This window comes from Delphinus delphis, chromosome 13, assembly GCF_949987515.2.
Source record: "Delphinus delphis chromosome 13, mDelDel1.2, whole genome shotgun sequence".
NCBI lineage: Eukaryota > Metazoa > Chordata > Mammalia > Artiodactyla > Delphinidae > Delphinus > Delphinus delphis.
The window spans coordinates 40,512,510-40,536,712 of record NC_082695.1 but is presented as its reverse complement, the minus strand read 5'-3'; the positions used below and the strand labels follow the sequence as shown (position 1 = coordinate 40,536,712).

General features: G+C 39.1%; 1 protein-coding gene across 7 annotated transcripts in view; it reads left to right on the top strand.

The window, feature by feature from the left end:
• OSBPL1A (oxysterol binding protein like 1A) overlaps nucleotides 1-24,203 on the top strand; it is a 211,169-nt gene that overhangs the window by 23,343 nt on the left and 163,623 nt on the right. For all 7 annotated transcript variants that reach the window (XM_060028802.1, XM_060028804.1, XM_069541326.1 and 4 more), the window contains 3 exons: nucleotides 16,630-16,741; nucleotides 21,724-21,809; nucleotides 23,764-23,908. In XM_060028802.1, coding sequence (XP_059884785.1) covers nucleotides 16,630-16,741; nucleotides 21,724-21,809; nucleotides 23,764-23,908 — 343 coding nt within the window. The remainder of the gene's footprint in view (nucleotides 1-16,629; nucleotides 16,742-21,723; nucleotides 21,810-23,763; nucleotides 23,909-24,203) is intronic.

The window sequence follows — 24,203 nt, the reverse complement described above, 5'->3', positions numbered from 1 at the left end:
CCTGAAATGCATATGTTCAAATCCCAAAGTGATGGTGTTAGGGATGGGGCCTTTGGGAGGTGATTAGGCCACGGTGATAGAGCCTTTGTGAATGAAATTAGTTCCCTTATAAAGGAGACCCCAGAGCTCTCGTGCCCCTTCTGCCATGTGAGGACAAAGTGAGAAGATGGCCATCTGTGAACCAGGAAGCAGGCTCTCACCAGACACCAGATCTTGTTGTGCCTTGATCTTGGTCTTCCCGGCCTCCAAAAATGTGAGCAGTAAATCATGTTAAAGCCACCCAGTCTGTGGTGGTTTTGTTATGACACCCCAAATGGACTAAACTTCCTAGATTTCACCCCTGCATCTACATAGCTTAGTGGTCAGCCAGTATCTGGGTAGAGGTTTTGCCCGAATACTCAGAAGCATAGAGCTTCTGCCCTCTGCTGATGGATCTGTGTGTAGGTTGGGGAGCAGCCATTCCTCACTTCTGCCTCTGCTTCTGCTTTCTGTGGGGCCTTCTCCTGTTTCTCCTGCACAGTCAGCCAGGAATGTATGGGCAGCTTACCTTGTCCTTTTTTGGGTCTCTCATTTCCAGGCTGTTTTGCCATTTGCCCCATGTGGTGGGCATTAATAATGGCCCTCCAGAGACGTTCTCATCCTAGTCCCCAAAGCCTGTGGCTGTGTTAGCTTACATGACAAGGGGAAATTAAAGTTCCAGATGGAATTGAGTTTGCTGATCAGCAGACCTTAAAAGAGGAAAATTATCTGGATTATCTGGTGGCCTCAGTGTAACCACAAAGGTCCTTAAAAGTGTGAGAGAGAGGCAGAAAAAGAGTCAGAATGAGAGGGAGATGTGCCTAGGAGAGAATGGTCGGAGAGAATGGTCAGAGAGATGCAATGTTTCTGGCTTGGAAAATGGAGAAAGGGGACCAAGGAGTGTGGGCAGCCTCTGGAAAGTAGAAAAAGCAAGGAAATGAGTTCTCCTCTAGAGCTTCTGAAAGGAAAGCAGCCCTGCTGACACCTTGATTCTAGCCCAGTGGGACCCATTTTGGACTTCTGAAGTACAGAACTGTCAGATAATAAATTTGTGGTGTTCTAAGCTGCTGAGTTTGTGGTAATTTGTTATACCCCGGACAGAAAGCAAATACACTCTAATGGGAAAAGGCGCCTCGTGCTGTAGATTTTTCCATTTGTTTCCTACTGAATTTGCTGCTTTTTTGCTCCAAATCAAGTCATTTCCCTCTGGCAAAGCTACTGGCTTTCATTGCCAGCCCTGGTTTGGTCAGACTTCTTGGAGAAGGGGGTTGGGGGGGCGGGGGACGGAGGGTGTGTGGCCATAGCCTGTGGCTGGAAGGTTAAAGACTCCTGTTACCTGAAGTTCTAGTTCCTGTTGAGTATGCCTCTCAATTTGTTGTCTTTAGTCGATATCCAGCACCATGATATGAGTAGTTTGGTAATTTTGTCCAATTTTATACTCTTTTTTCAGGATTACAGTTCACAGATCTCTTTATGCCACCATAGTCAAAAGTTGCTTCACCCCTCTTTCCTGATAACTTTTTTTGATTATTTGAATGATCTGGTAAATTAACTATGACATAAGGTGTATTTCTTGTTTGTTGTGATTAACCATAGTCTAACATACTCCCTAAAGGTTATTTTATAATCCCATAATTGGAAGATTTATGTGCATTTATCACAAGTTCAAGAATGAATTTATATGATTTTGTACTTTTTATTCTAATTATTAGATTTAACCAATTTTCATATAAATTATTAATCAACCCAGTAAGTGTGTGCTAAGCATGTTTGAATTAGTACATTTCACACTGTTGGGTCTATTTGTTCATATGTTGATACTTGTGGACCAGATATGGAGTCTCACTAAAGTTGAGAAAAAAATACCGATTATACTAAAAAAAAATAAAGGTAGTGGGTTAATTGCTATGCTTGACTCTGGGGTCGGTGCGGGGGAGGCTCAAAAATGAGCTGCAAATAGTTTAATTTGCCTGACTCATGCGTGAGCTACTTGCTATTTTCCTTTATAGCCTTGCACTTCTCATTCTTCTCTATGTACCTAGGAGAGTTCTTGGCCGTCTATTTTCACGTGGCCCATGTCAACCCATTCTTGAAAGTGCAGCTCAAATGCTGTCTCCATAAATTCTTTCCTGACTTCCTGCAGGTGGAAAGCAGCTATCCTTTTCCAGATTTCCCAAGAATATTACAAGCACTGTCATTCGTCTTCTACCTTGTATCACAGTTTATTGTTGTGTCTTCACCACCAGTAGATCATATTCATCTTGCTCCCAAGGAATTTATACATTTCACTTTTTTTGTATCTTCCATGAGCACAAGTCTTACTGCATAATTACCATCTGTGTAATTACCTAGATCAATTACCTAGATCAAATCAAATCTACGCTCAGTTCTTTGCATATCTGGCTATTTTCTTCAACTTCGAACATAAGACCATGCTAAATGAGGCCTTAGTTTGATTTGAACATTAGCATACATATTATCGCTTGTATTAGCTGAAGCTAAATGGTTGTGCCACATAGGAAACGTTAAAAATGTGTGTGCTCAGTATCTAAACATGATTGAATTTTGCAAAAGTTTAATTTCTAATTGTACTCATGAAAAGAATCAAATTATCCTGTTCTGATGTGATCTTTTACCATGAAGATAATTTAAAATATGATAGGGTGGTGATTTAATAAATAGAAGGATGAGTTGAAAAGGCATGTGGTTTGTTACAAAGCACTTTAAATTCTTATCCTTTCAAATAAATAAAATGCAGCTCCCAAAACTTTGAGGGACCTATGGGCTTTCTTGGTCCATTAGCGACCCCTAGTGCTCTTTAATAAAAATTAATATACCAGAATTTTAAGATATCGTATTAATAAGCATTTGTTCCTTTATTTTTCAAATGCAGTTCAAATTCTGCAGTTTTTACATCTTCTATAATCAGTTGAAAATAGGGATAGTATAGTAAATAATTGGATTGTGGTACTGACCTTTGTTTCCACTTAGTATCTTCTAGTGAGGCTGAGCATACCTCTAAAATCAATGCTTCCTGTGTTCTGAGTCTCAGGAATTACGTATCTCTCACCTGGCATCTAGAAGATACGTATAATCCTGGGGTTTACATAAGCTTGGTTTACATAAGCTTATCTATCTTGTTCCCTAGGATACAATTTCTCATGCTTACATATTGAATGCCTGCTATGAGTCGAGCACTGTCCAAACAACTTGACATGTGTTATTTAATGGAACATGACACCCCTGAAATACAGGTATAAACATTACTATTTCTTGTAGGTTGGGCTTCAGAGGAAGCAGACCGAGATGGAGGTTAGTGTGCAACAGGCTTATCGAAGTGCTAAGGGGTCACACCTGTGGAAGGAAGGGTGGCCAGAGGCTGGAGTCAAGCTGATGCTCCCAGAAGGAATGCACCTGCTGACCGTGGGGGGCTCCTATTGCTGTAGTTGACCTTGGGGCCACAACTGAATCATTTTCTCCCTCCTCTACTATCTGTTCTAGATTCCCCTTCCCCTTGGCTAGCACGTCTGGTCTTCAGGGCTTACTTGGTGATGTGACTCAGGCCCTCAACCCTGGAGGTCTCAACCCCTGGTTATCATGCCCTTCTTAGGCCAGGGTTGTTACACTTGTCCATTTACTGTCAAAATTGGACAAGGGAACACCAAGAGACCCTGAAGTGCATCATCTGCACATGAAATGTAGTTCTCATTGTCCCCATTGTGTATACTACTCTTTTCTTCTGATGTTCAAGTTTAATTACCTCTGCTAAGGTGGTGACTCTTCTTGCCTGCTGGTCCTTTGACAAAGGAGCCTGGTGTTCAGGCATCCTTTCTCATCTGGCATATGGATCAGAACATTATTCCTAGTTGTGGAATATGCTGCCCCCGAACCGGAAGAAGCCACCCAGGCGTTGTGCTTCCTTCTGTTTCAGGAAGTGCAAGGTGGAAGTGCAAGTTCTTTACTTTGGGGGCAATGTCCGGGCATTACCCAAACCACTGAACCCCTGAGAATTTATTGACATGACAAAGCCCCTGAATTGTAAGATTGCCCACCTTCTGGAGCATAGGTGTCTTATTAAAGCCTTCAGCATTCCACTTCTTGCTCATCTGGTTCTGTTAACAGGACATCGTTGGACCAGGGTGAACCAGGGTGTTTTCTGCAGGTTGCGCAGATGGCTCTGAGGCAGAACTGTAAATGTAAGTGCGTACTGTTGTCCGTGTGAATGCAAAGTGTTTTCTGTCTTTTTTTTTCCTAATGAGGATAGAGAAGAATATATTTGCCAGGTCAGTTGCTGTGTACTGTGTACTTAAGTAGTATTGACCTGCTCTAGCCAAGATTTCGTATCTGGCAGAGCTGCTAGAATTGGGGCTATTTGGTTGAGCTTGTGGGAGTCCACTGTCATCCTCCACATTCCTTCTGGTTTTTGTAGTGGCAGAGTGGTGAATTAAATGGAAGTATTGTAGGGACCATCAGCCCTGCATACTTGGGTTTTTAAGGGTGGCACCAATTTCTGTCATTTCCCTGCATGTGGGGTATTGGTTTTATTTATCCTGGCCAGGGTATGGGGGAGCGCAGATCTAGAGCCTTCCATCTGGCTGTTTTATACTGTAGACCAAGGAAGCGATGTGAGTGTTTGCCAACATGTCTATTCCAATTATACATTCAGGGACTGGGGCAGTGTCCTCTGGATGTGTTTGTGGACCCAGTGCCTACACTGTGAGCCAGATCTGGCCCAGGTTTTATTTATTATCTCACCCCTATGCATGCCCCCTGTCTAACAGAGGGGCCAGATAACACTTTGAGTCTCTTGCATCTTGTACTTAATAATTTGTGAAATGTTTGGGTTTTCCCCTTTCCCTGGTATACAGCTACTTGAATAAATGGTCATTGGGGGGTGGTCTGAGAGATTCATGACTATACGTTTGCTTTGGTGTTGCAGAATCTTCCCTTCCAGGATCTGGCCTCTCCTTCAATACATAGTTCTAAGTCCAAAATTGACTCAGGCCCAGAAACTGGACAAGGTATCGTGGCTTTCACTGGGGCAACTGTCTTTGGCTTCTGAGCATCGTTGATTTCTTTTGATGGTACAAGTTGAGGTGTATTTGGAAAGTTCCTAGCAGCATGGACAAAGCAATGGCCCCCGTTATAGGTGTCAAAATGCCAGAAATGCCATTGCAGACAATTGAAGGTTTTAAATAAGCAGGCAGGCTGGATTGAATATGGATCATACCAGATAATTTTGTGCCATGGAGGGGCCTAAAGGCTACATCATCTACCAAAGCACCGAAAAATCGCTGGTGGAAAAGGTCCTAACATCACTGAGAAACTGTTTCCATGTCCTCTGAGGTCTAGGGCTGCCATCTGGAAATGCCATTGCAGACCTGCTTCACTGATAGCAAAGGGGGTACGGGGGATGTCATAGGACCTTAAAACAGTAGAGGCCTGGAGGTGGCACTTAAACATCAGAAGCCAGGCGGCTGCAATTATGGTAATGAATGAGTGAGTTCAGAGGATCAAGGTCGAGAAGGCTGACCTGCAGAGAGTTATGGAAATGGTTAGCAGAACACGGCATTCGTGAGGGCAAATTACATGCGCAAATGGTAGCAGATACTGTTTTCATGATCTTTTTTTTTCCTTTTTTTATTCTTTTTTGCTAGATTCAGGAAGTACTTCATATAAATTCTTGAATAACTTACTATATATTTGTCAGACTGATACTGTCCCACAGCCATGGGTGCTCAGTTCTATTTCTTCTCCCCACTCCTTTTCCCCTTTTCTGACTGCCTCCCCACTCCCTTCCACTTTCTCTCTTAGTGTTTAGCTAATGTCTATTGGCCTGTCTTCAAGTTTACTGATTCTTTCCTCAGCTGTGCTCTGATGTCTACTGATGAGACCATTGAAGGCATTCTTTACCTCATTTCTAGCATTTTTCTTTGACTCTTTCTTATAGTTTCCACTTCTCAGCTGAAGTTCTCCATCTCATCATATATGTTGTCTACCTTGTCCACTAGACCTTTTAACATAACAAAGTTCTCTATCTGATCATTCCAACATCTTGATCATTTCTTTGTCATTCTGTTAACCTCTTTGTCTCTTGACAGTGGATTGCTTTTCTTGCTTTTTGTGTGTCTGGTAATTTTTTATGGAATGTTAAGCATTGTGTATAAGACAGTAGAGACAGAGGTAAATAGTACAGGTATCCTTACTGTGCTTTGCTATGTTGCACTTCAGATAATGCATTTTTTACAAATTTAAGTTTTGTGGCAACCCATTGAGCAAGTCTGTTTTTCCAACAGCATTTGCTCACTTTGTGTCTCTCTCACATTTTGGTAATTCTCGTAATATTTCAAATTTTTCCTTATTATATTTGTTATGGTGATCTGTGATCAGTGGTGTTTGTTACTATTACAAAAAGATTAGAACTCGCTGAAGCCTCATGATGGTTAGCATATTTTAGCAATTAAGTATTTTTTAATTAAGGTATGTACATTATTTTTTTAGACATAATGCTATTGCACGCTTAATAAACTACAATATAGCGTAAACATACTTTTTATATGCACTGGGGAACCACAAAATTAATGTGATTTGCTTTACTGCAATACTTGCTTTATTGCAGTGGTCTGAACTGAACCCACAATATCTCTGAGGTGTGCCTATAACTGGAATTTTGTACCTTTTGACCACCTTCATCCAATTCCTCCACCCCTAACCTCCAGCCTTTGGTAACCACAAATCTGACCTCTTTTACTATGAGCTTGGGTTTTTTATTTTTTTATATTCCATATATAAGTGAGATCATATGGTATTTGTCTTTCTCTGTCTTGTTTCATTTAGTATAGTGCCCTTGGGATCCATCCATGTTTTTGGAAATGGGAGGATTTCCTTCTTTTTATGGCTGAATAGTATTCCTGTGTGTGTGTGTGTGTGTGTGTGTGTACACACATATATATATACACACACACATGCTATATTTTCTTTATCCATTCATTGGTCAGGGGACACTTAGGTTGTTTCCATGTTTATTATAAATAATGCTGCAATGAACATGGGGGTGCAGATATCTTTTCAGGTCAGTGTTTCTTTTCCTCCTTTCTTTTTTTTGGTTTTACACTCAGAAGTGGAATTGCTGGATCTATGGTAGTTCAATTTTTATTTTTTTGAGGAACCTCTTTACTGTTTTCCATAATAGCTGTACCAGTCTACAATGCCACCAACATCAAGTGTTGCCTTTTCTCCACATCTTCACCAGCATTTGTTGTCTGTTGTCTTTATGGTGATAGCCGTTTTAACGTGTGAGGTGAGATCTCATTGTGGTTTTGATTTGCATTTCCCTAATGATTAGTGATGTTGAGTGCCATTTTAGGTACCTGGGACATTCGAATATCTTCTCTGGAAGAATGTCTATTCAGATCCTTTGCCCATTTTAAAATTGGATTATTTGTCTTTCTGCTATTGAGTTGTATTAGTTCTTTATATATTTTGGATGTTAACTACTTATCAGATATATGATTTACAAATATTTTGTTGCATTTTCTATGTTGCCTTTCCTTTTTTATGATGGTTTTCTTTGCTGTGCAGAAGCTTTTAGTTTGATATAGTCCCAGTTGATTTTTGCTTTTGTTGCCTTTGCTTTACGTGTCATATCCAAAACATTGTTGCCAAGACCCATGTTAAGGAGCTTTTTTCTATGTTTTCTTCTAGGAGTTTTATGGTTTCAGGTCTTACATTTATATCTTTAATTCATTTTCAGTTAACCCTAACCCTAACTTTTGTGAGCAGTGTAGGATAAGAGTCTAGTTTCATTCTTTTATGAGTGAATACCCAATTTCCCCAGCATCCCTTATTGAAGAGATTGTCTTTTTTTCATTAAGTATTCCTGACCCCTTTGTCAAAGATCAGTTGATCATATATGCATGGGTTTATTTCTGGGCTCTTGATTCTGTTCCTTTTGTCTCTGTGTCCGTTTTTATGTGAGTACCATACTGTTTTGATTACCATAGCTGGAAATCAAGTATGATGCCTCCTGTTCTGTTCTTTCTCAGGATTGCTTTGGCTATTTGGGGTCTTTAGTGGTTCCAAATAAAGTTTTGGACTATTTGTTCTACTTCTGTTAAAAAAAAAAAAAAAAGCCATTAGAATCTTGATAGGGATTGCATTAAATCTATAGGTGGTTTTGAGTAGCATGGACATTTTAACAATATTAATTCTTCCATTTCATGAACACAGGATATATTTTCATTTATTTGTGTCCTCTTCAGTTTCTCTCATAATTGTCTTGTGGTTTTCAGTGTAGAGATGTTTCACTTCCTTGGTTAAATTTATTCCTAAGTATTTTATTGTTTTTGATGGTATTGTAAATGGGATTGTTTTCTTTCTTTTGCAGATAATTTATAGTTAGTGTATAGAAGCGCTGCTGATTTTTGTGTGTTAATTTTGTATGCTGCAACTTTACTGAATTCACTGAGTAGATCCTACAGCTTTTGGTGGACTTTTTAGGGTTTTCTATATATAAAATCATGTCATGTGCAAATAGAGACAATTTTACTTCATTCTTAGCGATTCTGATGACTTTTGTTTCTTTTTCTTGCCTGATTGCTTTGGCTAGGACTTCCAGTACTGTGTTGAATAGGAGTGATGACAGTAGGCACCCTTGTGATGAGGGAAAGTTTTCAGCCTTCTACTGTTGAATATAATGTTAGCCATTGGCTTGTCATATGGCCTTTATTATGTTGAGGTACCTTCTCTACCTAATTTGTTGAGACTTTTTTCCTGAAAGAATGTTGAATCTTGTCAAATGCTTTTTCTGCATATGTTGAGGTGATTATATGATTTTTTTTCTTTCATTCTATTAATGTTTGGCAGGTCCCATCTTTTTCCCACACCTATTCAAGGTGAGCCCATGCTTGCCTTGAAGCAATTTCCTTAGATTTCAGACTAGTTGGTTGCCCTGCCATCTTAATTTTTTGGGTTCAAGAAAAGTATAGTTCTGTAGATTACCTGTATTTTCCCCTTGTTACTAGAGTGGGAGTGATTTTCAGCTTTCTAAATGCTAGGTGGAATCTGGAAGTTCCAATTAATTTTTTTTTAAATTTATTGAGTGATTGATTTTTGGCTGTATTGGGTCTTTGTTGCTGCACATGGGCTTTCTCTAGTTGTGGCAAGCAGGGGCTACTCTTCGTTATGGTGCGTAGGCCTCTCATTGCAGTGACTTCTCTTGTTGCGGAGCACAGGCTCTAGGCGCGCGGGCTTCAGTAGTTGTGGCATGTGGGCTTCAGTAGTTGTGGCTTGCAGGCTCTAGAGCACAGGCTCAGTAGTTGTGGTGAATGGGCTTAGTTGCTACGTGGCATGTGGGATCTTCCTGGCCCAGGGCTCGAACCTGTGTCCCCTGCATTGGTAGGCGGATTCTTAACCTCTGCACCACCAGGGAAGCCCAGTCCCAATTAACTTATGAAACAGGCTTTTCTTGTGGTAATTTCGGAGATATTGCTAGTTCTTAAGTGTTAAGTTGAACATATGTCTCTGCCTTACATATTTCAGCTACTATTTAGCAGTGTCTTAGGAATCTTTAAGACTTTTTTCTTAGGTGTTTCTTGAAAAAAAATTCTGTGTATGTGCCTGTGCATGTGTGTTTCTTTTTTTTAAATTTTTATTGAAGTGTAGTTTCTTTACAATGTTGTGTTAGCTATACATATACATATATCCCCTCTTTTTTGGCTTTCCTTCCCATTTAGGTCACCACAGAGTACTGAGTAGAGTTCCCTGTGCTATATGGTATGTTCTCATTAGTTATCTATTTTATACCTAGTATCAATAGTGTATATATGTCAGTCCCAATCTCCCAGTACATCCCATCCCCTTCCCTATCCCCTTCGGTATCCATACGTTTCCTTTCCCCCTTGGTATCCATATGTTTGTTCTCTATGTCTGTGTCTGTTTCTGCTTTGCAAAGAAGATCATCTGTACCATTTTTCTAGATTCCACATATATGCTTTAATATACAATATTTGTTTTTCTCTTTCTGACGTACTTCACTCTGTATGACAGACACAGGTGCGTGTGTATTTCATTTTAGATGTCAAGTGATATTCTGAGACTTATAATGAAAAACTGATGACCTTTGCTCCACGCCTGCCCACTCTGAGTCACACTTTCCTAGAGGCAACTATGTCATTATTTTCAGCTGTTACTTCAGTTTTTTTTAACTTTCATGTTTCTAAATAATATACTTATGTCACTGATTCTTTTTTTTTGTTGTGTTTGTTCTTTTTTTTAATTTTAGATTTTCTGTTGGCTTACTTCTGGAAGATAAGCATTTGATTATTTGTTTCTCCCTGCCTTAATCCCCACTAAAACCACTTCACTTTTCTCATTCTCTTAATCTACGGCTAGATTTTGGTTAAATAAATACTGAGTGTACGTTATTATGACTATGCTAGCTTGAGCCACTTAGGGTCCTGTGTTTTTCTTTTTTTGTACTGTCTTTGAATATAGTCATATACATCATGAATGACCACTTCCTGGAGATAGCTCTCCTGATTCTCCGTGTTCTCTTGCTCTTGAAGAGACCTTGTGGGCAAGGAGACCTTCTCTGAGCAAGATGCTTGTCCTTATTCTCATTTTTTATAAAATATTATTAAAATGTGTCTACACTTCCTGTTTTCAACTTCCTTAGCACCTGATTATTTTGATCCTTTGTAGTCTGGGTCCTGACTGTACCTGTTAACTGAATGTTTTCCTAAAGTTCCTCAGTGGTTTACTATTTTCAAGGTTTCTGTTTTCCTATTTTCCATAGCTGCACTCCAACAGAGCTGATCTCTCTGGGAAGAGGCACTACACAGTCTGTTTCTACTGCTGCATCTTTGGCTGCTTTTCTGATGCCTATCTGTTTGTGCTTGTTCATTTTCCTTACCTTTCATTGTAGGTGTTCTTCTGTTTGTTTTTTTTTTAAACCACTCTTCTCTTTTCTCTTGAAACTGTCCCCCTAAGAAACCTGTCCACTCTTTTTTTTTTTTTTTCGGTACGCGGGCCTCTCACCGTTGTGGCCTCTCCCGTTGCGGAGCACAGGCTCCGGACACGCAGGCTCAGCGGCCATGGCTCACGGGCCCAGCCGCTCCACGGCATGTGGGATCTTCCCGGACCGGGGCACGAACCCGTGTCCCCTGCATCGGCAGGCAGACTCTCAACCACTGCGCCACCAGGGAAGCCCCCATCCACTCTTAAGGCTTCATTATTTCTCCTGGGGGATTATTTGGAAATCTGTACTTTGACCTCATACTTCTTTCCAGGTGTCCAGGTCTTCTGTTTAGCTGCATGTTTTGGCTCCTTACTTGCCACTCAGATATTTGGAATTTCATGTTTCTAAGATGCGGCTCCTCTTCCTTCACACAAGCTCCTTATGCAGTATTTGTATTGGTCATTGAAGTACTTGTCACTTTAAATCCTTTTTACTGTCTCTGCTTGAGAACATATTCATTGCTTTTTACCTGGACTGCTCTGTCTCCCAATGGCTTTTTTTTTTTTCTAATCTCTCAATTCCACCATGTCCAGGGATGTCCCAGTCAGTATCCTGATCTCAGCTCTGATTTTTGTCAGCACTTTCTCAGATCCCTTCAGTATTCATTACCTAAGTGTTTTCCCTGACGGGTGGAGGACCTTGTACAATGTAAGGGCTTAAGTATGTTAAGTGAATAGTAAATAATGTGGAGAGTTGGCGGAAAGTTCGGAGGAGAACCACATATTCAGTTGATGCAAGGAGAACTTGTGAGGGAAAGTGGTTGGAGCTGGAATTCTGTGTAAAAGCACCAGGGACTTCTCAGGGCTAGATTAGGAATTCTAGATCCTGAGGGATGAAGAGGAGGATGACAATCCTTTGGTATGTGTACAAACTGTTAAAGGGGGCAGGATGGTCTTTTTCTTTTTACATATAATTTTTTATTTATTTTTGGCTGCGTTGGGTCTTCGTTGCTGCGCGTGGGCTTTCTCTAGCTGTGTTGAGCAGGGACTACTCTTCGTTGCAGTGCGTGGTCTTCTCATTGAGGTGGCTTCTCTTCTTGTGGATCACAGGCCCTAGAGCACGCAGGCTTCAGTAGTTGTGGCTCGTGGGCTCTAGAGCTCAGGCTCAGTAGCTTTGGCACACGGGCTTAGTTCCCCTGCGGCATGTGGGACCTTCCCAGACCAGGGCTTGAACCCGTGTCTCCTGCATTGGCAGGCGGATTCTTAACCACTGGGCCACCAGGGAAGCCCTGGCAGGATGGTCTTTAATTTTGGCATAGAGAAGCACAGTTCGGCTTAAAAACGTTTTTTCTAAACATAAGAATAATACTGCAACAGACCTTTGAAGAAAGTTAAAACCTCTTCTACCCACTGAGGTATTAAAAATCAGTGGTGAGCTCTCTGTTTGGGTGTTTCATTCATGTTCCTCGAGTTAGACATCCAGCCACTGGTCTCTTCAGGTGCCTTCTATTTTCTAATTCTGATTTAATGAATAAAAACTTCTTCTGATGATTTCTCCTGCCTGAGCGCTTGTATTTAAATGCTTAACATACAAGTTGCTGGACCCCATCCCCGGCATTTCTGATTCAGTGGGTCTGAGATGGGGCTTGAGAACTTGCCTTTCTGCCAATTTCATGGGTGATACTGATGCTACATACAGGTCTGGGGACCACACTCTGAGAATTTTTGCTCTTAATCTTCTTCACAGGGTGGACAGGTGTTTTTTGTAACTTGCAGTCTGATAGTCATTCCTCTGGAAACTTTAAGAGGTGTCCCTTCCCTTCAGGACAGTCTGAACCCCTGAGATTGCATATAGCAACTCTGAAAGTCTGCCCTATTTCCCCCTGTAGCCTGTTGCCACATAATCGAAGCATATTCTCTTTTCTTAAAGGTACCTCTCTACCTCTGTGCATACCATTCCCTCTGCCCATTTTCTGTAGTCCAGCCCTTTGAGGATTTATGTCAGTCAGGTTCCACATTAGTTCTTATACCTTCCTGAAACTCAGATCAGGACAATTAATTACTAGAACACTGTACAGTTGCAAAGATGGTATAAAACAACTAGATGAGGTAGGTTGAGAAATAACATTCCTTAACTCGAATGTGCCATGTGGTACCAAACTTGAATATCTCTGCTGTCTTTTTATAGGCACTTTATTGAGATCTAGTTTACATACTATACAAGTCACCCATGTACAATTCAGTAGTTCAGGTATGTTGACTTGTGCAACCATCAACATAATTTTAGAACATTTGGATCATCCCAGAAAGAAATCTTGTACTCGTGAGCTGTCGCTCCCTATTACCCCTTCCCCCCAGGCCCTGGTAACCACTAATCTACTGTCTGTATAGATTTACCTATTCTAGACATTTCATATAAATGGAAGCATATAATACATGGTTTTCTGTGACTGGCTTCTTAACATAATGTTTTCAAGGCTCATCCATGGTTATAATATATATCAGTACTTCATTCTTTTTTATTGCCCAATAATATTCCATTGTATGGACGTACCACATTTTATTTATCCAACTATCAGTTGATGGACATTTAGGTTGTTTTCACTTTGGGGATATTATGAATAATGCTGCTTTGAACACTCATGTGCAAGATTTTTGTCATGGACGTATGTTTTCATTTCTCTTTGGTATGTACCTAGGAGTGGAATTGCTGCACCACTTGGCATTGCTCTGTTTAGTATTTTGCAGAGCTGCCAAACTGATTACCAAAGCACCTGCACCGTTTTACATTCCCACTAGCATTGCATGAAGGTTTCAGTTTCTCCACATCCTCATCACACTTGTTATTGTCAGTCTTTTTCATTTTAGGCATCCTGAGGGTTGTGAAATGGTATCTCATTTGGTTTTGATTTGCATTTCCGTAATGATTAGTGATGTTGAACATCTGTTCATATGCTTATTGGCCATTTTTCTTTGGAAAAATGTCTATTGAATCCTTTGCCCATTTATTTAAATTTTTTGTATTTGAAAGACAAATTTGTAGAGTAGTTTCAGGTTCACAGCAAGACTGAGGGGAAGATACAGATTTCCCACGTATGCCCTCCTCCACACATGCATGGTCTCTCCCATTATCAACATGCCCCACCAGAGTGGTTCGTTTTTGTTTTTTTTTTGTTAAAACAAGTGATGAACCTACATTGACACATCATAAGCACCCTAAGTCCATAGTTTACTTTAGCATTCACTCTTGTTGTTGTATGTTCTTTGGGTTTGGACAAAATGTTTAATGATATGTGTCTATCATTATAATATCGTATAGAGTGTTTTCACTGCCCTAAAAATCCTTTGTGCTCCACCTGTTCATCCTTCCTCCCACCCAAATCCCTGGCAACTACTGATCTTTCTACTTTCTCCATAGTTTTGCCTTTTCCAGAATGTCACATAGTTCCATATGTATGTCACACACATACAGTATGTAGCCTCTTCAGATTCTTTGCCCATTTTTAAAATCGGATAGTTTGGTGGTGGTGGTGTTTTTGAGTTTGGGGAGTTATTTACATATTCTGGATATAAATCCTGGATCAGATACCCAATTTACAAATATTTTTTCCCACTCTGGATTGCCTTTTCACTCTCTTGATAATGCTTTGTTGTACAGAGTTTTTAATTTTGATGTAGTCCAATTTCTTTTTTTTTAACCTATGCTTTTGGTGTCATATTCCAAGAAATGACTGCTATGAAGCTTTTCTCTTATGTTTTCTTCTAAGATTTTTGTTTTAGGTTTTCTGTTAGGTCTTTCATCCTAATAGAGTTAATTTTGGTATGTGGTGTAAAGTATACAGGTCCAACTTTATTTGTTTGCATGTGAATGTCCAGTTTTCCCAGCACCATTTGTTGAAGAGACTGTCCTTTCCCCTTCAAATGATCTTGGCACTCTTGTTGAAAATCATTTGAACAAAATGTGAGAGTTTATTTTTGGGCTCTCTTTTCTATTCCATTGGTCTCTATGTCTATCTTTATGTCATTATTGCACTGTTTTGATTACTTTATCTTTGAGGTAAGTTTTGGAATCTGGAAGTGTGAGATCTCCAGCTTTGTTCTTCTTTTTCATTACTGTTTTGTCTATTTGGGATCTCTAGAGATTCCTTGTGAATTTTATGATAGGATTTTCTGTTTCTGGAAAAAACATCATTGGGATTTGTTAGGGATTGCATTGAATCTGTAGATTGCTTTGGGTAGTGTTCACATCTCAACAATATTAAGTCTTCCCATTCATGATCACTAGATGTCTTCCCACTTATTTATATCTTCTTTAATTTCTTTGAGCTATATTTCATAGTTTTAGTGTACAAGTCTTTCACCTCCATGGTTAAGTTTATTCTTAAGCGTTTTATTCTTTTTGATGCCATTGTAAATGGAATTGTTTTTCTTAATTTCCTTTTTCTGATTGCTCTTCTTTATCTTGGACCATTTTTTCAATTGGGTTGTCTTTTTGTTGAATTGTAAAAGTTCTTTATATATTCTGGATACAATTTCCTTATCAGATATATGACTTATAAATACTTTCTGTCATTCTGTGGGTTGTTCTACTTTCTTTACTAATATGAACTGTTTACATAAACTATGAAAACACTTCTTCCAAAATGTTACCTTTAAAATGATAGGAAGTGCTAAGATATTTTATAAGAATTTACTTTATTAAAATATTAGACTTTTTAGTAGTTTTTCTATTTGTAAAATGTGGTAGTACATTTTATAGAATAATATTCAGTGAAAAGTATGTTTATAGACACTATAACATCCAGGAAACTGATGTATTAGGCAAAAGGAGTATAACTTAAGCAATTATGTCATAAATAAAATTATGTTAAAAAACTCAAACTTATGCAAGGGAAAAATGATCAGAAAGAAACGCTCCAAAATGTTTGTAGTGGTCCTGGAGTGACTAGGACAATGAGTATTTTGTTTTCTTCCTGTCTGTGTTTAGATAGATATGTATTTAAACATTTTTTACTACAAAAATTCCTAAAAGAGCTGTTAGCCACTTAGAGTAAATATGAATGATGTAGCTTATGCTCCGTTGTTGAATATTGACTTCAGGAGAGCGTTTGATTCATTATAAAGCATCCCTTTGATAGTGTTGTATCCTGTCAGTCTATATCACTTCAGAAAATAATGTCCTATTTATTATAAACATCATAATTAACTTTTAAAAAATCTAAGTCTGTAGAGGAAATTATTTTTTTTCAACATTTCTTGGAGGAATAATGTTAAATGAATGTATTATCTGCTCTAATTATCTAATTTAAATTACTAATTTAAATAATGGCTTTGTTAACTCATATTTAGTTTTGACCGCATGAATCAACTTGGTAAAATAACCAGATAATTTACTTTAAAAATCAATTACAGAAGTTGTCTGTTTAATTGTGGATTGGCAACTGTTTAGGCAGCATCAGTCATTACTACAATTAGTTGACTTGTAGTAATCAATTTAAGTGAATACTAAGGAACCACAATAATGCAGACAGAACTGAAGTGATATAAAGATTCCTACATAGTCATTCTTTCTATTGTAGAAGAAACTCAGTAGTAATGTGTAATTTGGAAAAGTGCTATAATATAATAAAGTCTATAATTTCTCTGCTTTTTTAGGAGTTGGTAATGCTTCTTTTAGAATATAATGCTCATACTACTGTTGTTAATGGGAATGGACAGACAGCAAAGGAAGTCACTCATGACAAAGAAATCAGAAACATGCTTGAAGGTAAATATTATGGATCTTAATCTAAACAGCATTTATTTTCGTTATAGACACGGTCCAGAATAGAAGTAGAAATGGCTTCTGAGGTGCCAAAATAGATGACACCAAGCCTGTGGTCTAAAGATAATGTAATTTGCAAGTCACTGATTAGACATAAAACTATATGAGAGTTTCCGCAGAGCTTTTAAATTCTTTATATAAGATTATGGCGAGTTTTAAAAATCAAATCTCCAACAAAATTAAAAGTAGAAATTAGAGACATGAGGGAGTACAGCTGAAAGGCTGCAGAAGCATGATAATGAAGGAATACAGAGCGCAGGACAGGGGAACTATAAGAGGTGTAGCTACTGGGAGTCATGTGATATTGGGGACGATAGCTCTGGCAGGCTCCATTACCCTGAGGGCTTCACTGTAGTACAGCAGCTAACAGTAAATTCTTCATGGATCAGCTTCATTGTTAGATGAACTTCAAAGATTCAGTTACATTTAAGAAGACATATTAGGGATTTCTCTAAAAATAGTTTAAAACAAAAATACTTTGATGCTTACATTGGGAAGCGTTCATTCGTTAGGATTATCCCCCAAATATCCAGGGCTTTGGCTGTAATTATTTTTTTGGTAGTATTTCTATAGTAGAGAAGAGAAGATCACATTTTTTTAAATTAATTAATTTATTTGGCTGCGTTGGGTCTTCGTTGCGGCACATGGGCTTCTCTCTAGTTGTGGCATGTGGGCTCTAGAGCGCGTGGGCTTAGTTGCCCCGCGGCATGTGGGATCTTAGTTCCCCGACCAGGGATTGAACCTGTGTCCCCTGCATTGGAAGGCAGATTCTTAACCACTGGACCATCAGGGAAGTCCCTGAGAAGAGAAGATTTCTTAATTACTACTTTATGAATAAAAGTATTGAATTAGAGTTGCAGTTTCACACACATCCTTTGTTTCTTTCCTTTGCAATTCAGAGAAGGGCAAGATAATTTTGTACTTCAAGGGTGTTGATTTATTTGTTATTAGTATTTTTATCTATGTACGAAGCAAGGTCTTGCTTTTTATTACTTTCCAATTGACCTTGAAACCTAAAATCTCCCTTGTTTCTTTAGTTACAAGATACTGTCTGCTTGTCAGACACCTTTAGATCAACGTCTCTACTCGCTCTTGCATTTAAAATGAACCCTCTCATTTTCAATAAACAAATCAACACATAACATCTTCTATAAGGCTCAGTATTATGTGATTTTGAGGAGATTGATCATATTATATGTCATCCCTGCCCTTTAATAAATTATGATCTAATTGGGAGGATTAGGTACTGTCTTTGATCCTGTTCTATTATTTTATTTGTAATAAGATGAGAACCCAGAACTGACGTTCTCCTGACAGACTGGGATGTTGGGTTCACCTGACAAGTTGACATTTAATGGGGCTAGCTGTAAAGACGTGCTCTAAGTACTCACTCTCACGGCCGCCAAAACCCAACTGTGCTAAGAACAAGGGCTTAGTTGACTTGATGGGCACTTACGATTTATCAGCTACAGTATGGTCCTAGCTGGGGTAATAGAAGTAGAAGTAGAGATTTTGCTCTGATGAGATCACCTTAGCCAGGTGTGATATCATTTGTGGATAGTGCATTAAATGGATCAGACTGCAGGGAGTACATCCACAACCCACCAAGACCACAGGTAGACCAGAAACCCAATTGTAGGGTAATGCATGTAGAGACAGGAAATGTTTCACCCCAGAAAGACAGATATCAGTAGACACAACAGAATCATGTTTGAGTATCTCAAGAACTGTTATATTGGAAGAGGGGTATTCTTATTTGAGGCCGACCAGGGCCAGTTGACGATCCACTTGATGGCATGCCAGGGAGTTTATCTTTGGGTCCAGTGTATTATAATAATGGCTTGGGTTGCCTTGAAAGGTGTAGTGAGTTTCCCATGATTAGAAGTGTTTGGAAGAGGGTGGATTTCTACTTGTCAGGCACTAGAGAGGACTAGTGTACCTTCTTTTACATATCGTTTGACTTTTTTTATTTTGAGAAATATCCAACCTATGGGAAAGTTTCAAGAATAGTACAACAAACACTTGTATATCTGCACTTAGTCACCAGTCATTAACATTTTGCCACATCTGGTTTACCTTTTTATATATTATTTAATGTTATCTATTTACTTTTAATTTTTTTTTGTGGTGCTATTAGGGAATAATTTGCAGACATAATGATACTTTAGCCCTAAGTACTTCAGTATGTATCTCCTAAGAACAAGGATATTTCCTTATATAATCACAATATAGTGATCAATTTCATGAGATTTAACATCATTATCATAAGATCACTGTTGTAGAATGCCCCTCAACTTGGACTTTTCTTGTCTCATATAATCAGATTCAGGATATTCATTTTGCCATAGGTTGTATTTGGCATAGGATAAGGTTTTATGCTTTATACCAGTGCATATTAGGAGGTACATGATGTCATTCTGTTCCATTACTGGTGAAATTATCTCTGATCACTACGTGGTCCACTGTTAAGCTACCTTCCCCCTTTTGTAATTAATAAATAATCCTTGGGGAGAAAAACTGAGACCATGTAAATATCCTGAAATCAGGATAAAATCACTTTAAATCAGTGATTTTAGCATTCGTTGATAATTCTTGCCTGAATCACTCTTTACTATAGAGATTGCAAAAGGGTGATTTTCTGTTGTTAATGAAGTACATTTGGTAGGTTCTCACCTGCATTTGAAGTGTACTGCTATTTAACCTACGCTGGGCATGTATGTAAGTGTCTTATCAGGATGGAGTTAGACTTCATGATCTCTGTGATCCCTACTAACTCTGGATTCTGATTGAAAAGAAAGACAAAGAGTTAGTTTATAGTCATATCAAATTTAAAATTTATAGGACAGGGACTTCCCTGGTGGTCCAGTGGGTAAAACTCTGCACTCTCAATGCAGGGGGCCCAGATTTGATCCCATGTCAGGGAACTAGATCCCACGTGCGTGCTGCAGCTAAGAGCTCGCATGCCTCAATGAAGATCCTGAGTGCCGCAACTAAGACCCAGGGCAGCCAAAATAAATAGATAGATAGATAGATGGATGGATGCAGCCAAAATAAATAAATAAATAGATAAATATTTTAAAAAATGAAAATAAAATTTATAAGACAAATTATTTGGGGGATGGAGTATTTGCTTTAAAAAACATTAAGGTATAAAATATATGGATAAAAGTACACATTATTAATGCACAGCTTGCGGTTTTCACAAGGGAAACACATCCATGTAGACAGCACCCATGTCAAGGAACAGAACATTATGGGCACTCTAGAAGCCTTGAGTCTGCAAATTGGAATATTTGTTTTTATAGGCTGGATCAGCAGTCTTCTTTCAGTGTCCAGAAGGAACACAGGACAGGAACACAAGCAGGGTTTTCAACTCCAAATCCAGTTTTCCTTCATTGATGAGCCTAGACAATCTAGAGAGAAACATTTACCACCCTTCCTTAAAGTCTAGAACAAACATTATTAAACATTGTTTGATTATTCAGTGAATATTTATTGGCTAGATATGCATTGTGCCAGATACTGTCATAAATGTCTAGGATACACAGAAGAGTAAGAACAGGTACCTGACTTCGAGAATGACTGCAGGGATAAATTACAGCTCCAGGTAATACATGTAGTAGTACAGGTGTGTAGGGAAGGGTGGGGACGTGACTGTTCTCCAAAGCTCACAGTCCAGTGGCCTTAGAGGAAAGACTGAAGAGCATGAATCCCAGCAAAAGAAAGCAGTGTTGGGAGCATGTGTGGAGGCGTGGCAGCCTTCCTCCAAAGTGGAGAGAGAGGGAGTGGGTGTGGAAATAAAAATGTGAGAAAAGAAGATGATGGTATATTAGTAATGTTAGTCCGTTCTTAAGACAAAGTTAAACTGGTTCCAGCTATTCCTGTATTCAAGCTATGTGTTTCCTGTAGTTGAAATGCAAGGGCATGCGTAGTGTCTCGAACAACTGTTAGCGCATAGTAATTACTAACTATTAATAAATGTTCATTATTTCTCGGGGAGACCTAGGAAACCTTTTATAGTTCCTCCCTTGCAGCCTTTGCACAGGACATTGTACACATATTTTAAGGGGGATTATTATTAAGCCTTTCTATGAAATTGTTTCTTTTCTGTAAGCCAAAACAGAACTCAAACATAGCAGAAATGAGACCTTATTACATACTCTCGTCCCTTAAATCATACTGCTCTCATTCCCTGCAAGTACGAGCAGCACAGAGTCATGGTAAAAGCATGGACTCTGGAACCCACCTGCCGAAGGTCAAGTCCCAGCTCCTCCACATCCCGGCTGTGTGGCTTAGGTTAAGTTCCTTAACCTCTTGCTGCCTCAGTTTCTTCATTTATAAAATTGTGAAAATAGTAACGCTTCAAAGAGTAGTTATGAGGATTTAATGCGTTAATATTGTTTAAGTGTTTTGAAAGGTATTTGGCACGTAGTAAGTGCTAGAGTGTTTGTTAAAGAAATAAAATATTCTTATGTAGAAGTATGTAAGTATATATAAACCTAAATATATTTATATGGTGTGTATGTCTTCCTACCAACGCTATTTCTTATTATTTTTGCATTCTAAGGTTCTGGAAGGTATCAGCACCTCTCCCCACTTATCTACCTTTCCAAGGCACATATATAATAGTATTTCAGCATGCAAAAGTAATTCATAATTACTTGTGTTGGGTGTTGTCGTGAGTAATGTACTTAAGGACCTCTGAATTGAAAACAAAAATTCATCTGAACCTGAGGGAAGTTGAACTCTGTAGTCTGAAATAAAGGCAGTGAGAATAACAGTAAAGTCTAACAGCATTTGAATTACAGTTCAAAACATTGTGACTTTTCTTACCATGATCACTTTGTTCTCTATACATCTTTGTGATAAATTTGCTAATAGGATCCAGACTAGAAGTAGAATAATATGTACTTTTCCTTTTGCAGCTGTAGAAAGGACTCAACAAAGAAAGCTTGAAGAATTACTTTTAGCAGCAGCAAGAGAAGGCAGAACAGCGGAACTCACAGCTCTGGTAAAAACAAAAACAAATGTATTCTTTACTCTGCAGGGAATTTTTTTTTTTCCCAGAAAGGTGTGAAGTTTATTAAGATATTAAGAGAAAAAAGATGGAACAGTAAATAGCTACTGAATTTGGGATAGTTCCTTATTTACAAGTTTTACTGCGGGAGGCCCATTTAAATCAGCATTTCGCATAACCAGAGGGCTACAGTTTTTCCCTGGAAATATAGGTATTTCACTCTCCAGGTAAAAGATTATTGAAAACATTAAGTGACCGCCCCAGTTAGAAACAGATAAGCGAATACCTTCAAGATATATAAAAAAGGGTAACTGCTGGGCTTCCCTGGTGGCGCAGTGGTTGAGAGTCCGCCTGCCGATGCAGGGGACACGGGTTCGTGCCCCAGTCTGGGAAGATCCCACATGCCGCAGAGCGGCTGGACCCGTGAGCCATGGCCGGTGAGCCTGCGCTCCGCAACGGGAGAGGCCACAGCAGTGAGGGGCCCGCGTACTGCAAAAACAAAAAACAAACAAACAAAAGGGTAACTGCTACTTAAACATGAATTTTCACAAATTATTCTTGTGCCTAATTCAGACAATTTGCTTAGAAAAGCTGAGGAAATTTTTTACTTAACGTTGAGTTCATAACGTAGTCAAATTGTGGGACTAGACTACTCGAGATCATAATAATAGAACAGAAGTCTTTAAATATCTGAAAACTCAGCATGGTAATAGTTTAAGCAGGATATATTTTAAATGATAACGTTTTTCTCTGAATTTCTGATTTACTACCCCACTTCTACTTGAAAACCTAATGGTTAAGAATTTAGTTTTTCATGGTAAACATTTAATATAAGGATAGTTTTTTTTCTTCATGATTAATCCAATTTAAAATTGGCATATATAAGACCTATAAAGGAATACCTTTCTCTAATTTTGATGAGCAATTATTTCTGAAAGGTATGCTATAGTTCTAGAAAATAACATACAAACAAGGGACAATATTTTTGAAATATTTATATCATGTTAGACTGAAAACTTACCCATTTCTTTTTCTTCTTAGAAGACCTACTTTCCAGTTTCCATTTCCTGAAAATAGTCTCATTAAACACAAAACTCTGAATGTGGTCTAAATTCAAGACTGAAGCACGGCCATTTGCCTTAAAGTTACTTCAGTTCGTTTGAAAAGGCCTCTCTGGTTTCCAAGTATAGTGCCTAAAACATATTTTAAACTTTGTGAAATGGAGACTCCTTTAAAAAGAACTTTTTAAAGGAGTCAGCTGGGAACAACAAATTCAGTAGACCTTTAACATTTACATGTTTAACACTTATGGTTTTTTTTTTTTTTTTTTTTTGAGATACGCGGGCCTCTCACTGTTGTGGTCTCTCCCATTGCAGAGCACAGGCTCTGGGCGCACAGGCTTAGCAGCCATGGCTCACGGGCCCAGCTGCTCCGCGGCACGTGGGATCCTCCCGGACCGGAGCATGAACCCGTGTCCCCTGCATCAGCAGGCGGACTCTCAACCACTGCGCCACCTGGGAAGCCCACATTTATGGTTTTAATGCTTCTGAATGACTGTGGTAGACCAATTTGTAATTTTGCTGTCACAAGTGTGAATTGCAAGACTGGTAGGGGCGAAAGAATCTTAGTGGGATCCCAGCGTCCAGGGGTGAGTGGGGTGGCCCCGGTGTAGTGTGTGGTGTCTGTCTCAGGGGAGCGTGGGGCCTGAGGTTCCGTGGCGGCCTGAGGTTCCGTGGCAGCCTGAGGACAGCATGGGGAGTGACGTGGGTTGGCTGATTTTGTGAGCAGGAAGCCACTGACAGTTGAGATGCTGAGGAGCCCCACTGCTCATCAGGCTCTGGAGCATGAGGGTCCGCCTGAATTTTCAGTTCTACTGTACCATCATGGGTTTCATGGAAGAAAGTCTGTCTTTGGTATGTAATCTGCATTGTATTTCTTCAATTGTCAGCTCAACAGGCCGAATCCTCCTGCTGTTAACTGTTCGGATCAGTTAGGAAATACACCCTTGCATTGTGCCGCCTATCGGGCTCATAAACAATGTGCCTTAAAGCTTCTGAAAAGTGGAGCAGACCCTAATCTGAAGAACAAAAATGGTAAGCATGTTGGTGAAAGCCATTGTTGGTCATTTTGAAGCTGTAAAGAAATGAAGTGTTTTGTTTTAGTGCCCAGCCTTTGTTAAACTGTGTGGTCCCTGTTTAATTTTGAAGTCAAGGCATTTACACGAAAGAAAAAATTTATTAATTTACTTCTCAGTTAAGACCTAAATGTTTAATAATGCCTGTTTCATATGAGGCACTAATGATGCCTAAGATCTGATTTCCACCCTCAAGGGAAAGAAAGTACAAGTTGACTCTTGTTATTTGTGGTAGTTATGTTCTATAACATTGC